The sequence below is a fragment of the Hippocampus zosterae genome, chromosome 13, assembly GCF_025434085.1.
Source record: "Hippocampus zosterae strain Florida chromosome 13, ASM2543408v3, whole genome shotgun sequence".
In the NCBI taxonomy this organism is placed as follows: Eukaryota; Metazoa; Chordata; class Actinopteri; order Syngnathiformes; family Syngnathidae; genus Hippocampus; species Hippocampus zosterae.
In genome coordinates this window covers 9,058,787-9,078,724 of record NC_067463.1, presented here as the reverse complement: position 1 = coordinate 9,078,724, position 19,938 = coordinate 9,058,787, and the positions used below count along the sequence as shown (strand labels likewise).

Below are 19,938 nucleotides of genomic sequence, written 5' to 3'. Positions count from 1 at the left end.
AGTGGGGGGTGTAATGTTGTAAATAATATTTGAAACATGCGTACAAAGACACACCACTCACACAAAAAGTGAACTTACTCATGGCCTGGTCAAGATTCATGTTGTTGCTCTTCAGTGCCTCCTCAGCAGGATCTCTCTGTAAGACAGTGATTAAATAAGTTCCTCAAATAGTAAATAAAACCTTAGCCTTAAAGAAGGCTTATAAATTATGCACATCAGCCTAAACATTTGTAGAATAAATGACTCATACCGGAAAACCCATGTCGGTGAGCTGTTTGATGAGACGATTCATGATCCATGTCTCATCTGGTTTGTTCATCATCTTCCCCTGAAGAGACACCAAGTCAAACATTTAAATAATCACATGATCAATGTGTGTCCACGTGTAGACATGTCTATAAAATATGTAGAAATGTAGATATTTACCTTGTTCGGGATCTTCTTGGATCCATTGCCCCAGGAATTGCAGGAGGAGCTGCTCTCCAGCGAGGTGGGGCTGCTCCACATGTCCCCATCCTCAGTGTCCCACTGGCCCGAAGACATGCCCATTTCCTCCCCTCCACTTCCCCAGCTGTCTTGCATAGGTTTAGGACCTGACGAAAGAATCAAGTGTGGGTTTGTATCAAAGATGAAAAAAAGGGAGGATACTTGCGAAGATAACCTAATACAAATGTAATTTTAGCTAAATCAGCACAGCGGGTAGTTTTGATCTTGACCACTTGATGGCACTGTTTTCGTTTGAACACATTGCTTGTGAGTTAACGTCATGCAGCACTCTGCACTTGGTCCCGAAAACATTCCAAGGTGCAAAATTGCTCAGATTATTAAGACCCACTAGAGACTCCTCAGGACCAGACATCAAAGCTTCTATCCCGGCCCTCTCCCCTCTCATCACTAACATTATTCAAACTTCCCTCTCTACTGGCATTGTACCATCTCATCTCAAAACTGCTGCTGTCACTCCCATACTGAAGAAACCTGGCTCTGATCCCTGCGACTTGAACAACTTTCGTCCCATATCAAACCTTCCGTTCATCTCCAAACTTCTAGAGAAAACAGTAGCTGCTCAACTTCACACCCATCTTTCCTCCAATAAGCTATACGAACAATTTCAATCTGGCTTCCGTCCCCTCCATAGTACTGAAACTGCCCTCCTCAAAATATGCAATGACCTTCTTCTCTCTGCTGACTCCGGTTCACTCGCCATCCTCCTCCTGCTTGACCTCAGTGCAGCCTTTGACACCATCTCTCACTCCATCCTCCTCGACAGACTCTCCTCCATTGGCATCACCAGCATCCCCCTCTCCTGGTTCCGCTCCTATCTTTCTGACCGCACCCAGTTTATCCAGCTCAAACGTTTTAGATCTCACCCCTTTCCCCTCACTTCAGGTGTTCCTCAGGGTTCTGTCCTTGGCCCATTGCTATTTCTAATCTATCTTCTTCCCGTGGGTAATATCTTCAGGAAACATCACATTCATTTTCATTGCTACGCGGATGACACCCAGCTCTACATCTCTACCAAACCTAATACCGTACTTCCACCATCCTCCCTAACCAACTGCCTGCAGGAATTAAAATCTTGGTTCACCTCAAATTTCCTCAAACTGAATAGCAATAAAACTGAATTCCTCCTTATTGGCACTAAATCCAATCTAAACAAAATAAACAATTTCTCCATTACCTTCGAAAGCTCTTCCATCTCCCCCTCCCCTCAGGTCAAGAGTCTGGGTGTCATCCTTGATAGCACCCTCTCCTTCACCTCACATATCAACCACATCACTCGTTCTGCATATTATCATCTTCGAAACATCCACCGGCTCCGCTCTTCTCTCACTCCTCAGTCCACTGCTATACTTGTACACACCCTCGTCACCTCGCGACTCGATTACTGTAATTCCCTTCTGTTTGGTCTCCCTCAAAAAACCCTCCATAAGCTTCAGCTGGTCCAAAATTCAGCCGCCCGCATTATCACACTCACGCCATACATAAACCATATTACACCTGTCCTCCAACATCTCCACTGGCTTCCCATTTTACACCGCATTCAATATAAAATCCTGCTACTCACATTCAAATCCATTCATGACCTAGCCCCTCCATACCTATCTGACCTCATCCATATTCCTACGCCTGTCCGCTCTCTTCGTTCCTCCTCCTCTGTCCTCCTCTCTGTCCCCCCTGCTCGCCTCGTCACCATGGGAAATAGAGCCTTCAGTCGCTCTGCTCCCCAGCTATGGAACTCACTCCCCGCTGACCTTCGTAATACAGCCTCATTAACACATTTCAAATCCCGCCTCAAAACACATCTGTTTCGACAAGCCTATTCACTCAGACCATAAAGCCATTGTTTTATTTATTTATTTTGTTGTATTTTTTCTTATCTTATTTGATGTAGTTTTTTAACATTGTACTCGTGATTTTAACTGCTTGTTGTAAGGTGTCCTTGAGTTTCTAGAAAGGCGCCCACAAATAAAATGTATTATTATCACCAATGTATACAAAGGCAATTATGTACCAGTCTTGCAGGGTGCAGCAGAGGAGGGTCCGTTGGTCCTGCCATAAGGTCCAGTGGGCTCATGGACACCATCTCCCCATCCACTGACACCTCCTGATGGTTTGCCCCAAGCAGAGGTGCCGTTGTCCACAGCTGATGTTGGAGCTGCAGGCTCTCCCCAAGCAGGCTCTGACTTAGGCTGAACACTGGGAAGTTCTCCCCAGCCTGGAAAACAGACGGGGGAATTTTCTGAAAGGGGTCATTCATACGGCACAGCGATTTGAAATGCCATCAAAATCAAGGATGCTAATTGCTAACTGGGAATGGTTGTATTGTTCCTACAAATTGAAGGAATACTAATTTTACACTTTAATATTTGTTAATGCAGTCCAATTGATTCACAGTGGGGACAATCAAAAAGAGAGGGGTTAGAGTTGTTCATTAAAAGTATTGACGTCTTTAATGTGTATGTATGTAGCCTTTATCTTCAACGAGACGCATTTGAACTGCGTACCAAAAATCGAAATAAATGGACAGACTTGATTCGGCATGCATCGTCATTAAGATGTGCAACAACCAGAAGAAGAACCATAGAACAATCACCACAAAATAATTACTTGAAGATATAATCCTTGGAATAATTACAAACCTCGAAAATAGTTTTAATGGTAATTTCGTCACATCATCTGACAACGATTGAAAAATATCTTTTACTTGATCTGATTTATTATTTAAAACAGCTTTTAACCATTTTAAAGTTATTGAGCGCATACAAGATGGTCAATGTATGTTAGATAATGCAAGGACCGTTGTTTTACCTGGGTTAGCAAGAGGAGGTCGACTCTGGGGACCCGCACCTGGGTGTGGGGCACAACTGTTGGGTGGCCCATAGTTGTTTCCATGATGTTGATGGATATGGCTTGGCACATTGCCATGGTGAGGATGGTGGTGCACTGGATGGCCGTGGTGGTGATTGTTGTTAGGGCCGACAGAGTAATTATTATTGTTGGGTGTGATCATGCCACTATTCTTTATGGGGGGTGGACCGCTGTTGCCTGGATTATTATTCGGATTATTGCGATCCCACATATTGACAGTCTTGCTGTATGTGCCGGGATCACCCCAGGTGGATGTTCCATCATCAATCTCCATCTTCCTGCGGATAGAGGGAGGGGAGGGCTCCTCCCAACCTGTAGATTCCAAGCCGTGGTCCTGTTTGCTGACATTGCTCCAACCGGAGGTGTTCTGTTTGACAGAACCAGGACCTCCCCAAGAACCAATGCTGCCCCCTCCACCACTACCGGTGCTGCTGCCACTGCTTTCAGTGGGCTTGGAGGAGCCCCAGGTGCTCTGGACTGGGCCACTGGTACGGGCGTTCTCTCCCCAAGTGCCGCTACTTGCAGAAGAAGAAGCAAGTTTACCACCTCCTCTAATTCCTCCTCTAGGATTTTCCTTCCATCCTCCATTACCTCCATTTCCTCCTTCCCCTTCCCACAAGCTGCTGGGTGACCCATTGTTCTTGCGTTCTGGTTCTCCCCAGTCCCTTGTGCTAGAACTGTTGGTGCCCCCATTACTACTTCCCCAACCACGGGAGCTAATCGTGCCCTCCCCCCAATTAGTGGACTGGCTTTTTGTCATGTCACTGTCCCAGCTAGGTGACTTGTCCTCAGAGCCCCAAGATGTCATGCCTACATTTTTAGGTCCACTGGTAGGTAAGGGGTCTCCCCAGCCACTGGTGGTCCCATTAGTGGCTTCTTTCTGTGAATGTGGGTGATCGCCCCATCCCGAAGCAGTCTCAACTGGCGGGGGTGGAGGGGCTCCCCAGCCTGACGATCCTTCGCTTTCATGTTTTGCATCAGATCCATGCCTCGGATTTGTACTTATGTTGGGGTTGACGGCACCTCCGTTGGTGCATGCGGATCCACTGTTAGAACTGGAACTTTCAAATGTGTCTGAGCTGCTGTTGCTTTTCCCATCATCAGAGTTTGCTTCTTCCATCTCCCACACGGTATGCTGTCGGATTGGAGTCTGCCCCCAACCCGTATTACTCAGCACCCGAGGATCCAGGTCCTGTCGGGGTAACACGGGGGTAAAATCCATGCTTGAGGACCTCTCTCTGTGGTGAGAATGGCCATCTCTGCTGTCCCCACTACCTTCACTTGCTGGGGCAGTTCCGGGCTGCTTACACCATGAGCCAAGTTGTTGCTCTTGACCTGAACTTTGACCTGAAATGACAGCATCAACAGAGTCCCAGCCTTTTGATGCATCTCCACCTCCTGAGGGTTTCCCCCAGTCGCCCCAGCCACCACTTCCATTACTCCCGCCACCACCACTACCGTGGCGACCCCAAGCAGAGAGGCCCGCAGGGGGGGCTGCGTCCCAGCCAGAGTCCTTGGGGGAATCAGCTGCCTTGGTTTCAGCACCGCTCCAGACAGAGCTGCCTGTTGTGTCTCCATTGAGTTGGGATGATTCAGTAGGCGACTGACCTCCCCAGCCTGTTAACCCATGGATAGGGCTCATAGGCTCCTGAGCTTGTTGCTTGGTGTGGTTTGGTCCATCAGTGTTAAGGTTAGTTTCCATATTGAAGGACAAGCTTGGGATGGTGGAAGGGCGCTGCTGTTCATTTTCATTAGCACCAACCATGCTAACCCAACCTCCGCCACAAGTGCTTGTGCCTCCAAGGCTCCCGTTCCCAATATCTCCATTCCCACTGCCTGGTGGGTGAGATGAGGCTGAGACACCATTTGAGCCAATAACACCACCACCCTCATGACCGAGAACAGGCCATGCAGAAGGGTTGGCACTGGGATTGAGATTCAAGTTAAAACCGGGTGAGCCCCAGTGATTGGGCGTTCCGACCCACCCACTATTCATTCCATCTTGTTTGGCATCTGAGCCCCAACCTCTGTTAGTTGACAATGTGTTGCCTGATCCAGGTCCTGCCATCATATTATTGTTAGATTTGAGAGATGTGTAGTGGGCCGGCTGGCCTGTGGCACCCGTGGCCATAGTCAGAAAAGTACCACTAACGGTAGTGACAGTGCTGGCGTCTGTGCTGAAGCTAGCTGAGCCAAAGGGGCATGCCGGTGCCGGAGGCTGACCGAGGTCACTGCTGCGGCAAGCTTCTGTATCACTTCTGTCAATATTTCCTTTGTTCCAACTGTTGTCACCGGAAATGCTGTCTGCATTCAAGGAGGCGCCCCACTGGCAAATCTGGGCAGAAGGACCACTCTTCGGGGATATGTCTAATGAGAAATGAAACAAAGTTGGATATACTTTAAAAGTGAGATTGAGCAAAACAAATTGAATGATAAAGAGAATGGAAGAACATGACAAAAAAATCCAAAAGAATAAGTGCAGGACCAGAGAACACATTAAATCTATGGATTTCACCAATTTAAAGCGGTGCTCCCAAAATCTGGTGGGATAAAATGGTTTCAGTAACAACCATGATGTTGAGCATAATGAAGAGTTTTTGTTCAAGTCACCTGCGGATAGAGGGAGAGGAGGGCTCTGTACCTGTAGTACATGTATATATCATATCATACAGTCAGCCGAACCAAAACAACTTTTCCCTTGCTCTTCCTATTCCACTTTTTCAAACATATTATTTCCTCACTCTTGGGATGCCCTAATCTGTTGTTATATTGTGAGCGATGCTCTGTCTTGCTTTGTGTACTGTGCCTCTTCCCTTATCCATTTCTCTCCCTCATCAAACACACAGCATAGTCGAGGAGCATCTGTCACCAACGTGGCTTTGTTAGCAGGAGGCACTAAAGGAAAGCCCCAGTGGAACGCTGCACATTTATCGGAATGAAACCAAGTTGACTTCACATCCATCACAGCCAACACTCGTACTCCACCCCCAACACACGTTAAAACTAAAGGAAACACATTTTTCCAAGTGTCTGCAAATATGCCTCACCCACTGCATACAACAGCAAGTCTAGTCTATCTGTGAACATAGCCGCTGTGTTCCAGAAACCAGAAACTCAGGACATCCCCAGCAAGTATTTAATTTATTAATACATTTATATTCCACTGCACACAAGCAATCTTATTTGCCCCAGTGGCACCCCATCAGTGGACGGGACTACTAATTGATCGAATCAGTGCTATAAAAGGGAAATGAATCGATCATGAGACAAGTAATCAATGATTTTGTTAATTCAAGAGGCAGAGAGAAAGGAAAGCTATTGATCCCCACGAGCCAGCCATGCGATCGTCTTCAAATAATACAAATTCTTATCATTTATCTAAACAACACACAGGTCAACCAGGCATATGAAGAGGGAAATTCCACCATGTAGAGAGAAAAAGGACAATGTATTATTCGATAAACAGTGCCGAAAAATCTAAATTAAACTGTTTAACTGATGCAATGTCAAACCATAGACCTCAAATGTTCTTTTATAAGTGCATGCATGCGTGTGTGCCTTGAAGCTACAGTACAACACACAACAGAGCGGCTGGGAATGCGGTTTTTGCCTCCAAACATTTATCTTCATTTCGCAGGTGGCTTTATCGCACAAGGTCATCGGGCTGATGGTGCATGCATATTCCGTAATGCTGGCACACAATCAGTTGGACAAAGGAAAAAAGAAATCCCTACATTACAGCAAAAGCAATCTGTCATTACATCTGTAATATGGCCTTAGGCAAGGAAGGGGTTTCTCTGCCTTATGACACTGTTTATTTGGAGGGGGAAAAAAAGCATGAATGTTTCTGGAAATAGACCACAGAAGTAACCAACACGTCGAAATCAACTTCAATTGCTGATTAGATGCATGGCAGTCTGCTTGTCAAATCAGACGGTACAGAAAGCAACTAGACATAACCACACAAATGGTCTTTTCAATTACAAACCAAAGTGGCTTAGATGTCTTACACGAAGAGACGGCATTATTAGCAACTGATATTACTACTGTCTTTGATCTGTCAACACTATCTTTAGAGCAACATATTTTATTAGTCCTGAAGCACAGCAATAGATAAGATACGATCCTCCCTCAGGAGAGTGTTGGTTCTATTCACCCCTAAACCTTGTGTGTATTTTGTGTCCTCTTGTTGGCACGTTAACTTTCCTGAAGGCTTTAAAATGGGTCACAACAACTGATCGTCATCTGAAAGGACGACATTTTCACCACTCCAGTCTTACAAACATTTAAAGGACAAAGTTTTCTCACTGCACAGTACCAGCTCGGTTAGGATGTACTTGCCCTGGATTGGCACGTTCCACGTCAAATAGTACAACAGGGCAGCCACGCAATGGTGAATCTGCTTGACTAATGAATGAAAAACAGTTTACATCACTCACCTATTAGAACGTTGGGCGCTTGAAACCTGGTCTGAGCAGATACTGCGGAGTCCCACATTAAGACTTTTTGAGTGGGCTGTGTTGTTGTAGCTCTGTTAGAACTGGTACTCATGACATAATATGGTAACTCAACTCAACTGTATTTAAGTTAAATTATTAGTTAATATTTAGCATAATTGCATTATTTAAGCTTTTTAAAGAACATTACTGGGATGGGGCGCTGCTGACTTCGACTCGGGACGTTGTGAACCGGTGGGCAGAGTACTTCGAAGACCTCCTCAACTCCACCAACACGTCTTCCTTGGAGGAAGCAGAGCCCGGGGACTCTGAGGTGGGCTCTCCTATCTCTGTGGTTGAAGTCACCGATGTGGTTAAAAAGCTCCTCGGTGGCAGGGCCCCAGGGGTGGATGCAATCCGCCCGGAGTTCCTCAAGGTTCTGGATGTTGTGGGGCTGTCCTGGTTGACACGCCTCTGCAACATCGTGTGGTCAACGGGGAGAGTGCCTCTGGATTGGCAGACCGGGGTGGTAGTCCCTCTTTTTAAAAAGGGGGACCGGAGGGTGTGTTCCAACTACAGAGGGATCACACTCCTCAGCCTCCCTGGTAAGGTCTATTCGGGGGTGCTGGAGAGGAGGGTCCGTCAGGAAGTCGAGCCTCAGATTGAGGAGGAGCAGTGTGGTTTTCGTCCCGGACGTGGAACAGTGGACCAGCTCTACACCCTTAGCAGGGTTCTCGAGGGTATGTGGGAATTCGCCCAACCAGTCTACATGTGTTTTGTGGACTTGGAGAAGGCGTTTGACCGTGTCCCTCGGGGAGTTCTGTGGGGGGTGCTTCGTGGGTATGGAGTACCAAACCCCCTGATACGGGCTGTTCGGTCACTATACCACCGATGTCAGAGTTTGGTTCGCATTGCTGGCAGTAAGTCGGAATCGTTTCCAGTGAGGGTAGGACTCCGCCAAGGCTGCCCTTTGTCACCGATTCTGTTCATAACCTTTATGGACAGAATCTCTAGGCGAGCCGAAGCTTTGAGGGGGTCCGTTTTGGGGGCCTCAGTATTGCATCCCTGCTTTTTGCAGATGATGTGGTGCTGTCGGCTCCTTCAAACAGGGCTCTCCAACTCTCACTGGAGCGTTTCGCAGCCGAGTGTAAAGCGGTTGGGATGAAAATCAGCACCTCCAAATCTGAAACCATGGTCCTCAGTCGGAAAAGGGTGGAGTGCCCCCTCCGGGTCGGGGGGGAGATCTTGCCCCAAGTGGAGGAGTTTAAGTATCTTGGGGTCTTGTTCACGAGTGAGGGCAGGAGGGAGCGAGAGATCGACAGGCGGATCGGTGCAGCGTCTGCTGTGATGCGGACGTTGTATCGGTCTGTCGTGGTGAAGAAGGAGCTGAGCCAAAGGGCGAAGCTCTCAATTTACCGGTCGATCTACGTTCCAACCCTCATCTATGGTCACGAGCTATGGGTCGTGACCGAAAGAACGAGATCCCGGATACAAGCGGCCGAAATGAGTTTTCTCCGCAGGGTGTCTGGGCTCTCCCTTAGAGATAAGGTGAGAAGCTTGGTCATCCGGGAGGGGCTCCGAGTCGAGCCGCTTCTCCTCCACATCGAGAGGAGCCAGATGAGGTGGCTTGGGCATCTGATTCGGATGCCTCCTGAACGCCTCCCTAGTGAGGTGTTCCGGGCATGTCCCACCGGGAGGAGACTCCGAGGAAGACCCAGGACACGCTGGAGAGACTATGTCACCCAGCTGGCCTGGGAACGCCTCGGGATCCCCGGGGAGAGCTGGAAGAAGTAGCTAGGGAGAGGGAAGTCTGGGCTTCCCTGCTAAAGCTGTTGCCCCCGTGACCCGGCCCTGGATAAGCGGTAGAAGATGGATGGATGGATGGATGGATGGATGGATGGATGGATGGATGAAAGAACATTACTTCTGTATTTTTTTCCTGGACAGTATAAAATTCGATATTGTATTTTGTATATATGTATTATTTATACTATATTAAAATACAATATTAGTATAAAATGAAAAATTTGGTGTAAAAATCACAAAATGTGACAATATCATTGTATTTACTTATGCAATAGATTGCACCGTTGGGCCAGTATCTGCAAGGAACACGGTGGCTCGACACAGTGCTATACTGGCCATCGGGCCACCATTAATGTCGGAACATGTCAGATACAATTTCTAGTACCCGATTCAGCGAGAAGGCACCAATAGCGCATAGGTGAGGTTGTGTCATGGAATCAAGGGGCAAATAATACTATTGATGTGCAGATAACACTATTGGTTCGCATATTACTACATTTTATTGTATGATGCCTAACAATATACATGTAAATAAATGTGGTTATAACGCTATAGATAAAATAGAGATCATCTTATCTTTCCTCCACCTTAAGTCATCAAATTCATTTCCTGCAACTCCCTCTCCTGACATTCAAATAAAAAAAATCTGGCAGTGTTAAATTGTCTCCATCCATAATATATAAGTGACAGTTCCAAAGTGCTGTTTCATTCTCAATCCAACGAAGAGGCCATTCATTGGTTATTTCCCCCCCTCACCCCCAAAAAATAAACAAAGGTTCCCATTTTATTTCTGTTCATGTTCCCAAATGGGAACAAAGCTGCCTGTTTGCATGCATGAATGTGCAGGTCTGTGCATGCATCTGCGGCCTGTTCATTGCTAACCATCCGGACCAAAGCTTAGTGATCATGAAAAGTGCTCAGATAATTAGGGGACTATTGGCGCATGACAACAGTTTACATGCAATGAATGTAAATGCCATAGCTGTAATCTGGATGGCAACAGACTACAAGAGCTAAAGCATGAACTAAACAAGAGATTAACACTGATAAATCAAGCTGTCTACATAGAAATGGGCATGTAGCCAAGAATTTAAAAAAATGGAAGGAGTGGTGACAGTGATCGGGAGAGCGGAGTGGTGCAAGTGAGACGTCCAGAGGGGGAGGGTTGGTACATGCAGCATTGAGCAAAAACAAAGGTGACGCAACTCCTCTCTAGTTAATGTGAGCATATATTGAGTTGGATAGATGGATCACTGGATTGGACGAGTCAGTGTGGTGTGCAGCGGGAGGAGAGTGAACATTTAGTAGTATTTTGCATTCTAATAGGTCTGATCCATTACTCTTTGAGGAGAGCTTTAAAGCCTACTTGGACCAAAGGAGGCATGCGCTTATTTTTTTTCCCAGTGGTGGGGGGAATAGTCATACAAGGATATAAAACTCATCATTCATGTCAGTATCTCTGCTGGGCAAAGAAAAAAAAGGGGGGGGGGCAGCAATGGTGACTTCTGTTGTTTCACTGATCGTAGTTGGATTAATTAGGCCACCAAGGGCTTCACTGCCACTCCTTTGAGCGTGAGAGCACAAAAATAGGCAATAAAAACCATCAGGGCTTCTTTTGGACCAAATACTATTGCGGTTATTTAATGTGTTGTTGTGATGTGTACATTTAAAAAAATGTATCAAAAAACAAAACAAAGCAACCGTTATTCAAAATTCGTTAGGGCAATAGTGTTTTTGGATTTTTTTAAAAGCTTAGAATAACAGATGTCAGGATTAAGTGTAATTTTGGAAAAAGGATCTGCAAACTAGTGCTTAGCCCATCTGCCCAACAGTTCTGATGTGGGGAGTTGAATCTGGGAGCTGACCTCCCTGTGGGGTCTTTGTATGTTCTCTCCATGTTGGTGTGGGTTTACTACAGCTTCCTCACACATTCCAAAAACATGCATATTAAGTTTAGTGAAGACGTTCAATTTTCAATAGGTGTGAATGGCTATTTGTCTATATACGCCCTGCGAAAGCCAGGTAACCGTTCTAGGTTATGAGATCAGATCGGTTCACCTGTAACCTCAATGAAGATAAGCAGTGGAGTTACAAGAAGGGTACAGTACATGGATGGATGCGTAGACTGACTGATCTGTTCATTTACATCAAAACTGTCTGGATTTCCTCATTACGGAAAGGCCTATTCCAGGCAGTCAGATCCTCACTCAAACATAAGCTGCCTCAACAGTAGGGCCAAGGGTCCTTAAAGCGCCTTATGGCTACATGCACTGTCTTTTGGATCACAAAACAGCTGTTGGGCTGAAGTTCCCACACGTCTTAAAAGACCCCCAATTCAGCACCTGCTACTGGGAAAGCCAGTCTGGTCTGGACTACTTAATGATCCCAGGTCAGCTGGATAGACCAGGATGTAGAAGCAGAAAAAGGGTGGGGGGTGATGTATCTCTGGTGAGAGGATTGTGTAGGGGGCTGGGGTGGTGAGGTATCCTCTTGAATCGATATAGTGCTTCCCTTTCAGTCTTTATAGCTTGTGTTGTGCTTGGATAGCCTGCCGGAATATCCGCACATACTGCACGTGGGTCTTATTCATTGTCTTGGAAAAATAGGAAAACTATACAATAGCTTTATATAAACCGAACTGTGTCTGTGTGTACGTGTGTGTGTCAGATGGCCTGCAAGGCAGACACAGATCTGAGGTGACACAACTAGGTCAGGCTAGCGACACACCCACAACACTGATGTGTTCGTTTGTATGCGCACACGTACAAAGCTTCGGACGACTTGAGGCTCCTACCATCTCCAACTTTTGAATCATCATAACCTCATCCAGACTGGGCAGTAAAAGTGGCCCTGAGAGTCCTGCAGAAAGACTGAGGTTAACGCAATCGACATGAGCCCAACTGCTTAAGAACAGAGGCTTCAAAATTGAGTCAAGGCTTAGGCTTTCTCCTCTTGTGTCAACAATGCCTCTATCCAAATTTAGCTGAGAGAAGCCTCTTACTTGAAGCTGAGCTCAGACAGGAAATATGCAAGGATGTGTATGGTCTTGATAGTTGAAAAAAGAAAGCCAAAAAAAAAACCCTCAGCAGAGACAAATCCTAGGGCTGTTCATCACATAAAAAATAGCCAACTGCAGCTTGTTGACTCGTTTACTTTAAAGAACAGCTGAAAATTGTATCACTGCACAGGTGTTTTTGTTGTAATATAAGCTATGAGCAGATCAAGAAAGGCACTGATGAAAAACAAGAAGGATAAAAATGAGGGAGTGTCTCAAAGATGCAAACAAATTCACCTAGTTTGGCAAAATGTCTGACGTGCAGTGGCTGTAAATATTTAATGTGTGATGTTGAATGTGTGAAAACAAATCAGTGATGTCAGGCCAAAACCTCCTTTGCCCCAATGTGGCGAATTTAATGGCTTTTTCTACAAATCTGTAGTATTATTGGTCAATCCAAATGTGTGGCTGTTATATTTACAAATTACTGCCCCATCTAAAATGTTGGAAAAGGATTGCTATTTTTAGTAATGCAATGTGAATGGATGAAAAACATTTTGGGGATCTCCCGAAAAGTGATGATTTTGGAAGTATGAAGATTCTGTACGACGCCAGCTAATTATCCAGGCGCAACAGCCACAGCAGCAGAACACGACTGAAAGTGATTGTGCTGTCATTAAAAAAAAAAAAAAAAACTATTGGGACCAGTGAAATGCTTTGAGATTTCTTCTGATGAGTGAATGAAAAGCACTCCTCCCCCCATGTTTTGAAAGAGGGAAAAAAATCTAATCATGAAGCAAAGATGCACAAAAAAATTTAACAAATTCACACACGGTTGAAATTTAAATGAAGAAATCTGAATAAGTGTAGGGCTTGGAAAAAGCGCACAAACCTGGTGAGTGTTGTTGGCCTGCAGTGAACTCTGCAGACTTTGGTGTAGTGCTGCTGGTACTTGTAGAAGGTGAAGAGTAAGGTAATGAATGTGACAAGCAGGAAGAGGAGGGCGCGAGAGCACCAAAGGCTCCTGCAGGCAGCGGCTGGCCTCTCTTCAGTAGCTGCTTATGCTCCTGCTGCCGGAAGCGCGGGGGCACCTCTCTCTGTGGGTAGCGAGCGCCGGCAGAGGACGACGTGCACTGTGGCTGAGGGGCAACGGAACTCTGGAGCTGGCTACTGCAGGAGGTGCGCTTGTCATTTCCACAAGGAAATGAGAAGGAGAGTGGCAGCGTAGGGCTGGCAGGGTGGACGTGGTTGGCTGTGCAGGGACTGGGCTTAGGGGGAGCAGGCTCTGGCACTGGATGGAGACGCATACACGCACAAAAACAGACAGCAGACAGACAGGAAGCAAGATATTAATTGAAGGGTTTTGTCATATGAAGCAGGTAATTATATTAACCTGGTCACGTTTTGACAAAGACATTCGCTTCACACTTTTTAATTTTACTTATTCCAACCCACGACTACTTTGCAGACACATGTTTTCGAGGACGCCTCATGCCGTCTCTACATATGTTCATTCTCCAATTCACAACAATATATGGGACAACAGTTTCATCACAAACATATGGATTTCTGCTCAGCTTGACGACACAACGGCGGGACGAGGACTACAATATGCAAAAGCCAACAGTGCATTCACAAAAGCCATTGGGTTCTAACACACCAAAGGTGATCCGAGAGGCTTTCAAAATGATGTTTCAGCAGTGGAACATGAACAAGAATATGGTGCACGTTGGCGCGCGGGACAATATGCATTATATGAACTAGGCTATCAATGAATGTGGAGTGACTGGCCTTGGCTGTAGGGCGCCCCAAGCGAGGCTGCGCTTAGCCAAGGGAGCATAAGTCATTGTTTTTCCACCCCTGTATTTTGGTCAGTGACGCACTTTTTTTGAAATGACAGACTTTTTTTTTTTTAATGAAACTTTCATAAAAACACAATTTTTAAACGACGAAAGCACTTTTTTTTGTAGTGACTGATGCATTCTGATTTTGACAGTGAGGGCAAACTAACTAACTGCAATATATTTGTATATATGAAAACTCATCGCTGTTATGGTATTAGAGCTTTAGTGATGTCGGATACATTGAATCCCAGAGAGAGCCATGATGGCGAATTAATGTTTGCGCATGACATGCAAACCTTTTTTCCTTGAATGGGATAATAATAATGCCAAAACGGTATGATTCAAATAACTTATTTTAGCAATCTTGACAATGTTCAACAAACGAAAGTTAAAAAAACAAAAACTACACGCTTGGGTTGGGCTTTTTCGGAGCAGCTATTTGAATGTTATTTGTACATGCCATGTCCATGCTAATTCCTCTCCCTAGCCAGTCACCTAATGTAGCATTCATGTGTAATGTGACATTATTGTTTAACTCATTCACTCCCAAAGACGTTTTTAAACGACTTTTCAGACTTGGTCCAGAATTGGCTGGTACTGAATGAGTTAATACACAGCCATCGCATCTGCTGACAAAAAATATTTGAGGGAAAAAAAAGGTCCTCTGTGAATGTGCAGAAACTGAGGAAGTTGAAGAGGATGATGTTTTCCACTTGATCTGCATTCACCACTGCAAAATCTGTATACTGGCAGTGTGCTAAAGCCGACTCGTGACCTACAAGCAACTGCAAAGAACAGTTTGTTGATCTGAGGATAAACACTTCGATGAATAGTTGATAATGTTTTGTGTAGTCCCCTGACAGAAAAGACCATTCGACACAACAGCTGAGACGGTTTTCACTTAAGGGAAAAAAGAGAATGTGTGTGCTTCTATGAGAGGAGAGCGCCTTTGAAAACCAGAGAGTGAAGAAAATATGTTAGTTAAAACATCAGTCGTGGTTAAGAGTTAGATGTTATCTGAGAGCAGTAGCCACAGTAGAGGTTCAAGTAAGCAGGGAGCGCGGCGATATTCAATGAATCTGCCACAACCTTGTTAAATAAACAAAAACAAAGGCCCTTTCCGAAAACACAATACTTTCCAAGATGGAGCATGAATGTAAAAAGAGCAGAAATGACAAAAATGAAAGTACAACCAATGAAGATACACAGCACTTCATACGTTGAGAGGAAAGACATGTTATTGACGCCTGTCTTCCATTGGTTTCCTTCAAACGCCTATACATCTTTGTAGGACACATCAATACTCAGTGGGCACATATGTTTTGCACTCCCCCCCTCCTCTCTGTGATTTTAAACACACATGTAGATGAAGTGACAACGCGCCTCCATCAGTTGGCCTGGAACTGCAGTGGCTGACGCACATCTCCGATTAAATTCTACTCAGCCCGCCTGACAGACTCGCAGTCAATCAGGCCGGAGGATGGTGAACACATGCCACCCTGCCGCACTTCCTCTTCTTCCCTTGTGTTTTCAACGACCTCCTCTTTCTGTTTTTCCATCCCAGCTACTTTCTAAGCCACCTGCTCTCCCCCTTTCTCTCTCTCTCACTGTCTCTCCATCACCATTATTTCTGCCTTATATCTTCCTCAGCCTGATGCTCCCTTGTGTTTCTCCCCCTCTGTGCCATCATCCATCTTGAGACTGCTCTATGGTGCAGCAGACTGCAATGGGGGAAAACACGAAACAATGCAAGTTTTTCAGGACTGAATAGCATGTAAACCTCTTTGATTCAAGGGCACAACACTCTACAGGACTCTGCTTAGAATATATCCAAATAATAATTTTGGGACAATCTGTTTCAAAGCTGAGATGTCACAATACAGTAGAGTCATTAAGAGACCAGCAGCTGACTGCACTGGAAGTGTCTCCCCCCCGCACCAACATCAAAAACACTCTTCGCCGATTGGGTCAATTCAAGTCTGTTTGCTCAAGTTTGCCTCGCCTCGGAAACGCGCTTGATTATACTATGCCCAGACTTAATTGTTGGTACAGCCATGACTCTGGATTTCCAGGCTAGAACATATTGAGGCAGACAAATGAAAGGCTTTGGGGGAGATGGGCTAATAAAACCGCCTCTAAAATTTTAAGCAACCCAAAATGTAGGTTTTTATGCATTTTACACATGTTAAGATGATAGCTGGATTGTTAATCAAGTTTGGACTGGCTTGACTTGAGTTGTAGTGCTTCAAGAATTAACTCCCCCCCTTTTTTTAATACGCAAGGGCTGTTTTCCGTATCAATAGGTTCCAACTCCCGGTGTAACTTGTGAAATTGCTTTGAAAAAAAGTGGAAGAATGTACACCCTCCACCTTGAAATTGGGCAGCCGGAATATGCTAAGTGAAAAAAATAGTACCTATAATGGTAACAGCTCCCCTCTGCCCTGATCAAACAGAAGTATATTAAGCGTGATGTGTCTATAATATTGTGGGAGAGCGATTTTTTAGTAATTCATGAAGGCTGGGTAAGTGCTTTATAGAGGGTGAGCGTCAAATAAAAAGCCACAAAGGGAAAAAAATGGAAAAGAGTAGGGAAATCCCTCAGATAAGAGCACGTCTATGAAAAATTAAATGAGGAATGTGAAGAGTATGCTCATTACTCTTCCTGCCAGTGAAGGGGAATGAGATTCCGCACAGTAAATTAAAGAGGCTACAAGCGTATTGCATCTGAACCACATGGAAGGCTTAAAATCCTCTGGTTGAGTCGCTAACAACGCGGTGAAGATACAATGCAGGTATATTTTGATACACTCCTTTTGTTGACTTGGGTCATTGGCTTGTTTATTTTACAGCAGACATGCAGGAATATTCATGCGCTACGGGCAGCCCAAGGCCCAAATCATAAATTAAGCTTTAATAAATCATGATGGCGCAGCAGCCTGCGAGTGGTGTCATGGAGTGCAACTAAACTACGACTTTCAGCCTTTATTATCATAGATGTCTCACGTCTTGTATGAATGGATTACAGACATTTGCAGTTCAACAATTCCAAAGGCTCTTCCAAGATTAATGCATTCAATCAAAAGAATGAAATATTATTAGAAGTACGATCATACAATACAATACATGCTGATTTATATAGCGCTTTCACAACAGCGGCAGCTGTAACAAAGCGCTTAACAAAACAGTTAGCATAAAGTAAAATAATAAACACAACACATAACATAAAAAACGGACAGTCGTGCAGTTCTAACCACTTTTCCGTCACACGCTTTGTTGTTTGAAGCAGTTTGAGACGAAAGAGGAGAGATTCAAAGTGTCCTTTAACCAGTGGATCAGAGACGTCATGCTCAAAATGTGCACACGTCGGCTACAAGCCAAGTTTCAAAGTCAACAAGAAGCTGTAGCATCCATTGATGAAAAAAGAGATTGGTTCACTTCTCCTGTCCCATGGAAATCCATTTCAATTCCGAGCGGCGACTCACGGTTCCAAATACGCGTCGGCGCTCTTCGCCAACGCTCCTCTCTCCTCACCCTCAACTTCAGCAGCCATCCATCCAGCCGCACCAACGCCGACTGTCCAACAGCGCTGACATAGCCACTGAACAAATCGGGGTTGTGAAAAATGCTGCCCATTACTGGCGCAAAAAACACAAGCGCCCCAGGTCTGTCCAGCACCGACAGTCAATGGCGCCGACATTCCTCCCAATCAAAATCTGTGCTGGTACAGGCGTGCTGCCGAGAAGGCGCAACCACCAAGCACAGATACTGCTCGTTTGACGAATGTCGTGGCCAAGAAGCGCTGAAAACAGTCCATATCGGGTCCACACAATGAAACAACAAACAACATGTGACAAAACAAAAGACAAAAACAGCAAAAAAGAACAAAAAAGCAAGGCTCTTGAAGAGCACTTGCCGAAGGCTGCCTACTCGGGCGCCATCTTGAAAAAAAAAAATTCGAATAAGTAGTCTCTTTTTTGGGGGGAAAAAAATAATGGCTGATGGGGAAGGAAAAGTTGCTCAATAGAGCAAAAACATCACAGAGTTAGCAACACTACAGACACAAGTCATGGCTCATGCGCGTTACCTCACTTGTACTGGTGTCCACCCGTGTGCACATAAATTAAAAGCACGAATGCCCCCCCAAAAAATATACGTTTTATGTTTTGACTTCATGGTCACAAGGGCCGGCGGTCAGAGACTATAGGAGGGCCAGTTGTGGTCCCTTGGGCCGTACTTCTCCCGGAGCTCGTCTATTGTCTTCAAAAGCACTTCATTATGCAGCCATGTTTGTAATAGTGGGGGATGGAAAACATGCACCAGCATACACGCGCTGCACAATGGTGCCATCCCCCAAGTTTATGACCATGTCTATACATAAAATTTCAGATAATAATGTAGAGGGACGTTATTTGTGGGTTTGTGGATATGAAGCCATACTATCTTTCCACTATGACAATCTCAACCTTCACATCTTGAAAAGGCCTTTTAAATTGAGATTCAACCATTTCATACTTTAACTATTTCACGTCAACTTTTACATATGCATGTCTATGGCAATGAATTTTTAGACACACAGTGGGGGCGGGAGACTGTGACATCCCATCTGTCTGTATTAATAAAGTAAAAACTCCACTAACACACTCACACCGCATTAAGGCAAAAGCATTTTCACCCCTCGTCCTTTCTATAAAAAAGGCGGTTGCCATAGAGACCAATACTGTTGCCTCCTGCACCTCCATTTGCCTCTTGTGGCCTCATGTGACCTTCTCCCATGCCATGCCTCCTCCATCCTCTCCATCTAATTAGTGCCCTGTACACCCAATCTTCACCTCCATCCCAGGACCGTGATTTCTCTCGATTGGGTCACGCTTGTTTACCTCTCCCTGGTATGGGGTATGAGAGCGAGGATGTTAAAACGCTTCTGCAGTTTGTGTACATGATAATCGCTACATTTGATAGTCATTGTCGAAAGAGTGAGCCAAAGCGTTTACACAATGTAGGAGTGACACACCCCAACCCCCCCTCCCAAATAAAAACTACATGTTACATTTATAAAACCAACTAAAACTATCGTGAAAATGCCCTTCGTTATTTATTGTCTTTGTCAACTAATATACATGAACTTTGGGGTTGATTTTAAATGTTTATTTCTGTACCTTACAGATGAAGGAAGTTCAAACAGTCATTTGGGGATTGTGGTTTACTTCATTACACAACACTTGATGACTCTTTCAGCTTTTTATTTAGCACTCAAATACTCTAAATAAGATACTTATGAAAACAAACTAAAACCAATACTAAAACGAAGCATTTTTGATACAATAAAGCCTAATTAAAATTAAAATTAAAAAAAAAGACATAAAAGGATGATACAAATTCTTATAATAACCCCAGTCATTTGTAGCTTTGCCATGAAACATGGCTATAAATTTTGAATGTTTTTGTCTTACAGAGGCACTCTCACAATATTGCTGCCTTTCCATTG

The 19,938-nt window shown here is 44.9% G+C and overlaps 1 protein-coding gene across 6 annotated transcripts in view; it reads right to left on the bottom strand.

Annotated features, from left to right (window-relative positions):
- Positions 1-19,938, bottom strand: part of tnrc6c2 (trinucleotide repeat containing adaptor 6C2) — a 49,956-nt gene that overhangs the window by 14,721 nt on the left and 15,297 nt on the right. For all 6 annotated transcript variants that reach the window (XM_052084062.1, XM_052084065.1, XM_052084061.1 and 3 more), the window contains 6 exons: positions 13,502-13,900; positions 3,313-5,739; positions 2,516-2,719; positions 427-593; positions 251-328; positions 79-136 (listed from right to left, as the gene is read on the bottom strand). In XM_052084062.1, the coding sequence (XP_051940022.1) occupies positions 79-136; positions 251-328; positions 427-593; positions 2,516-2,719; positions 3,313-5,739; positions 13,502-13,900 (3,333 nt within the window). The remainder of the gene's footprint in view (positions 1-78; positions 137-250; positions 329-426; positions 594-2,515; positions 2,720-3,312; positions 5,740-13,501; positions 13,901-19,938) is intronic.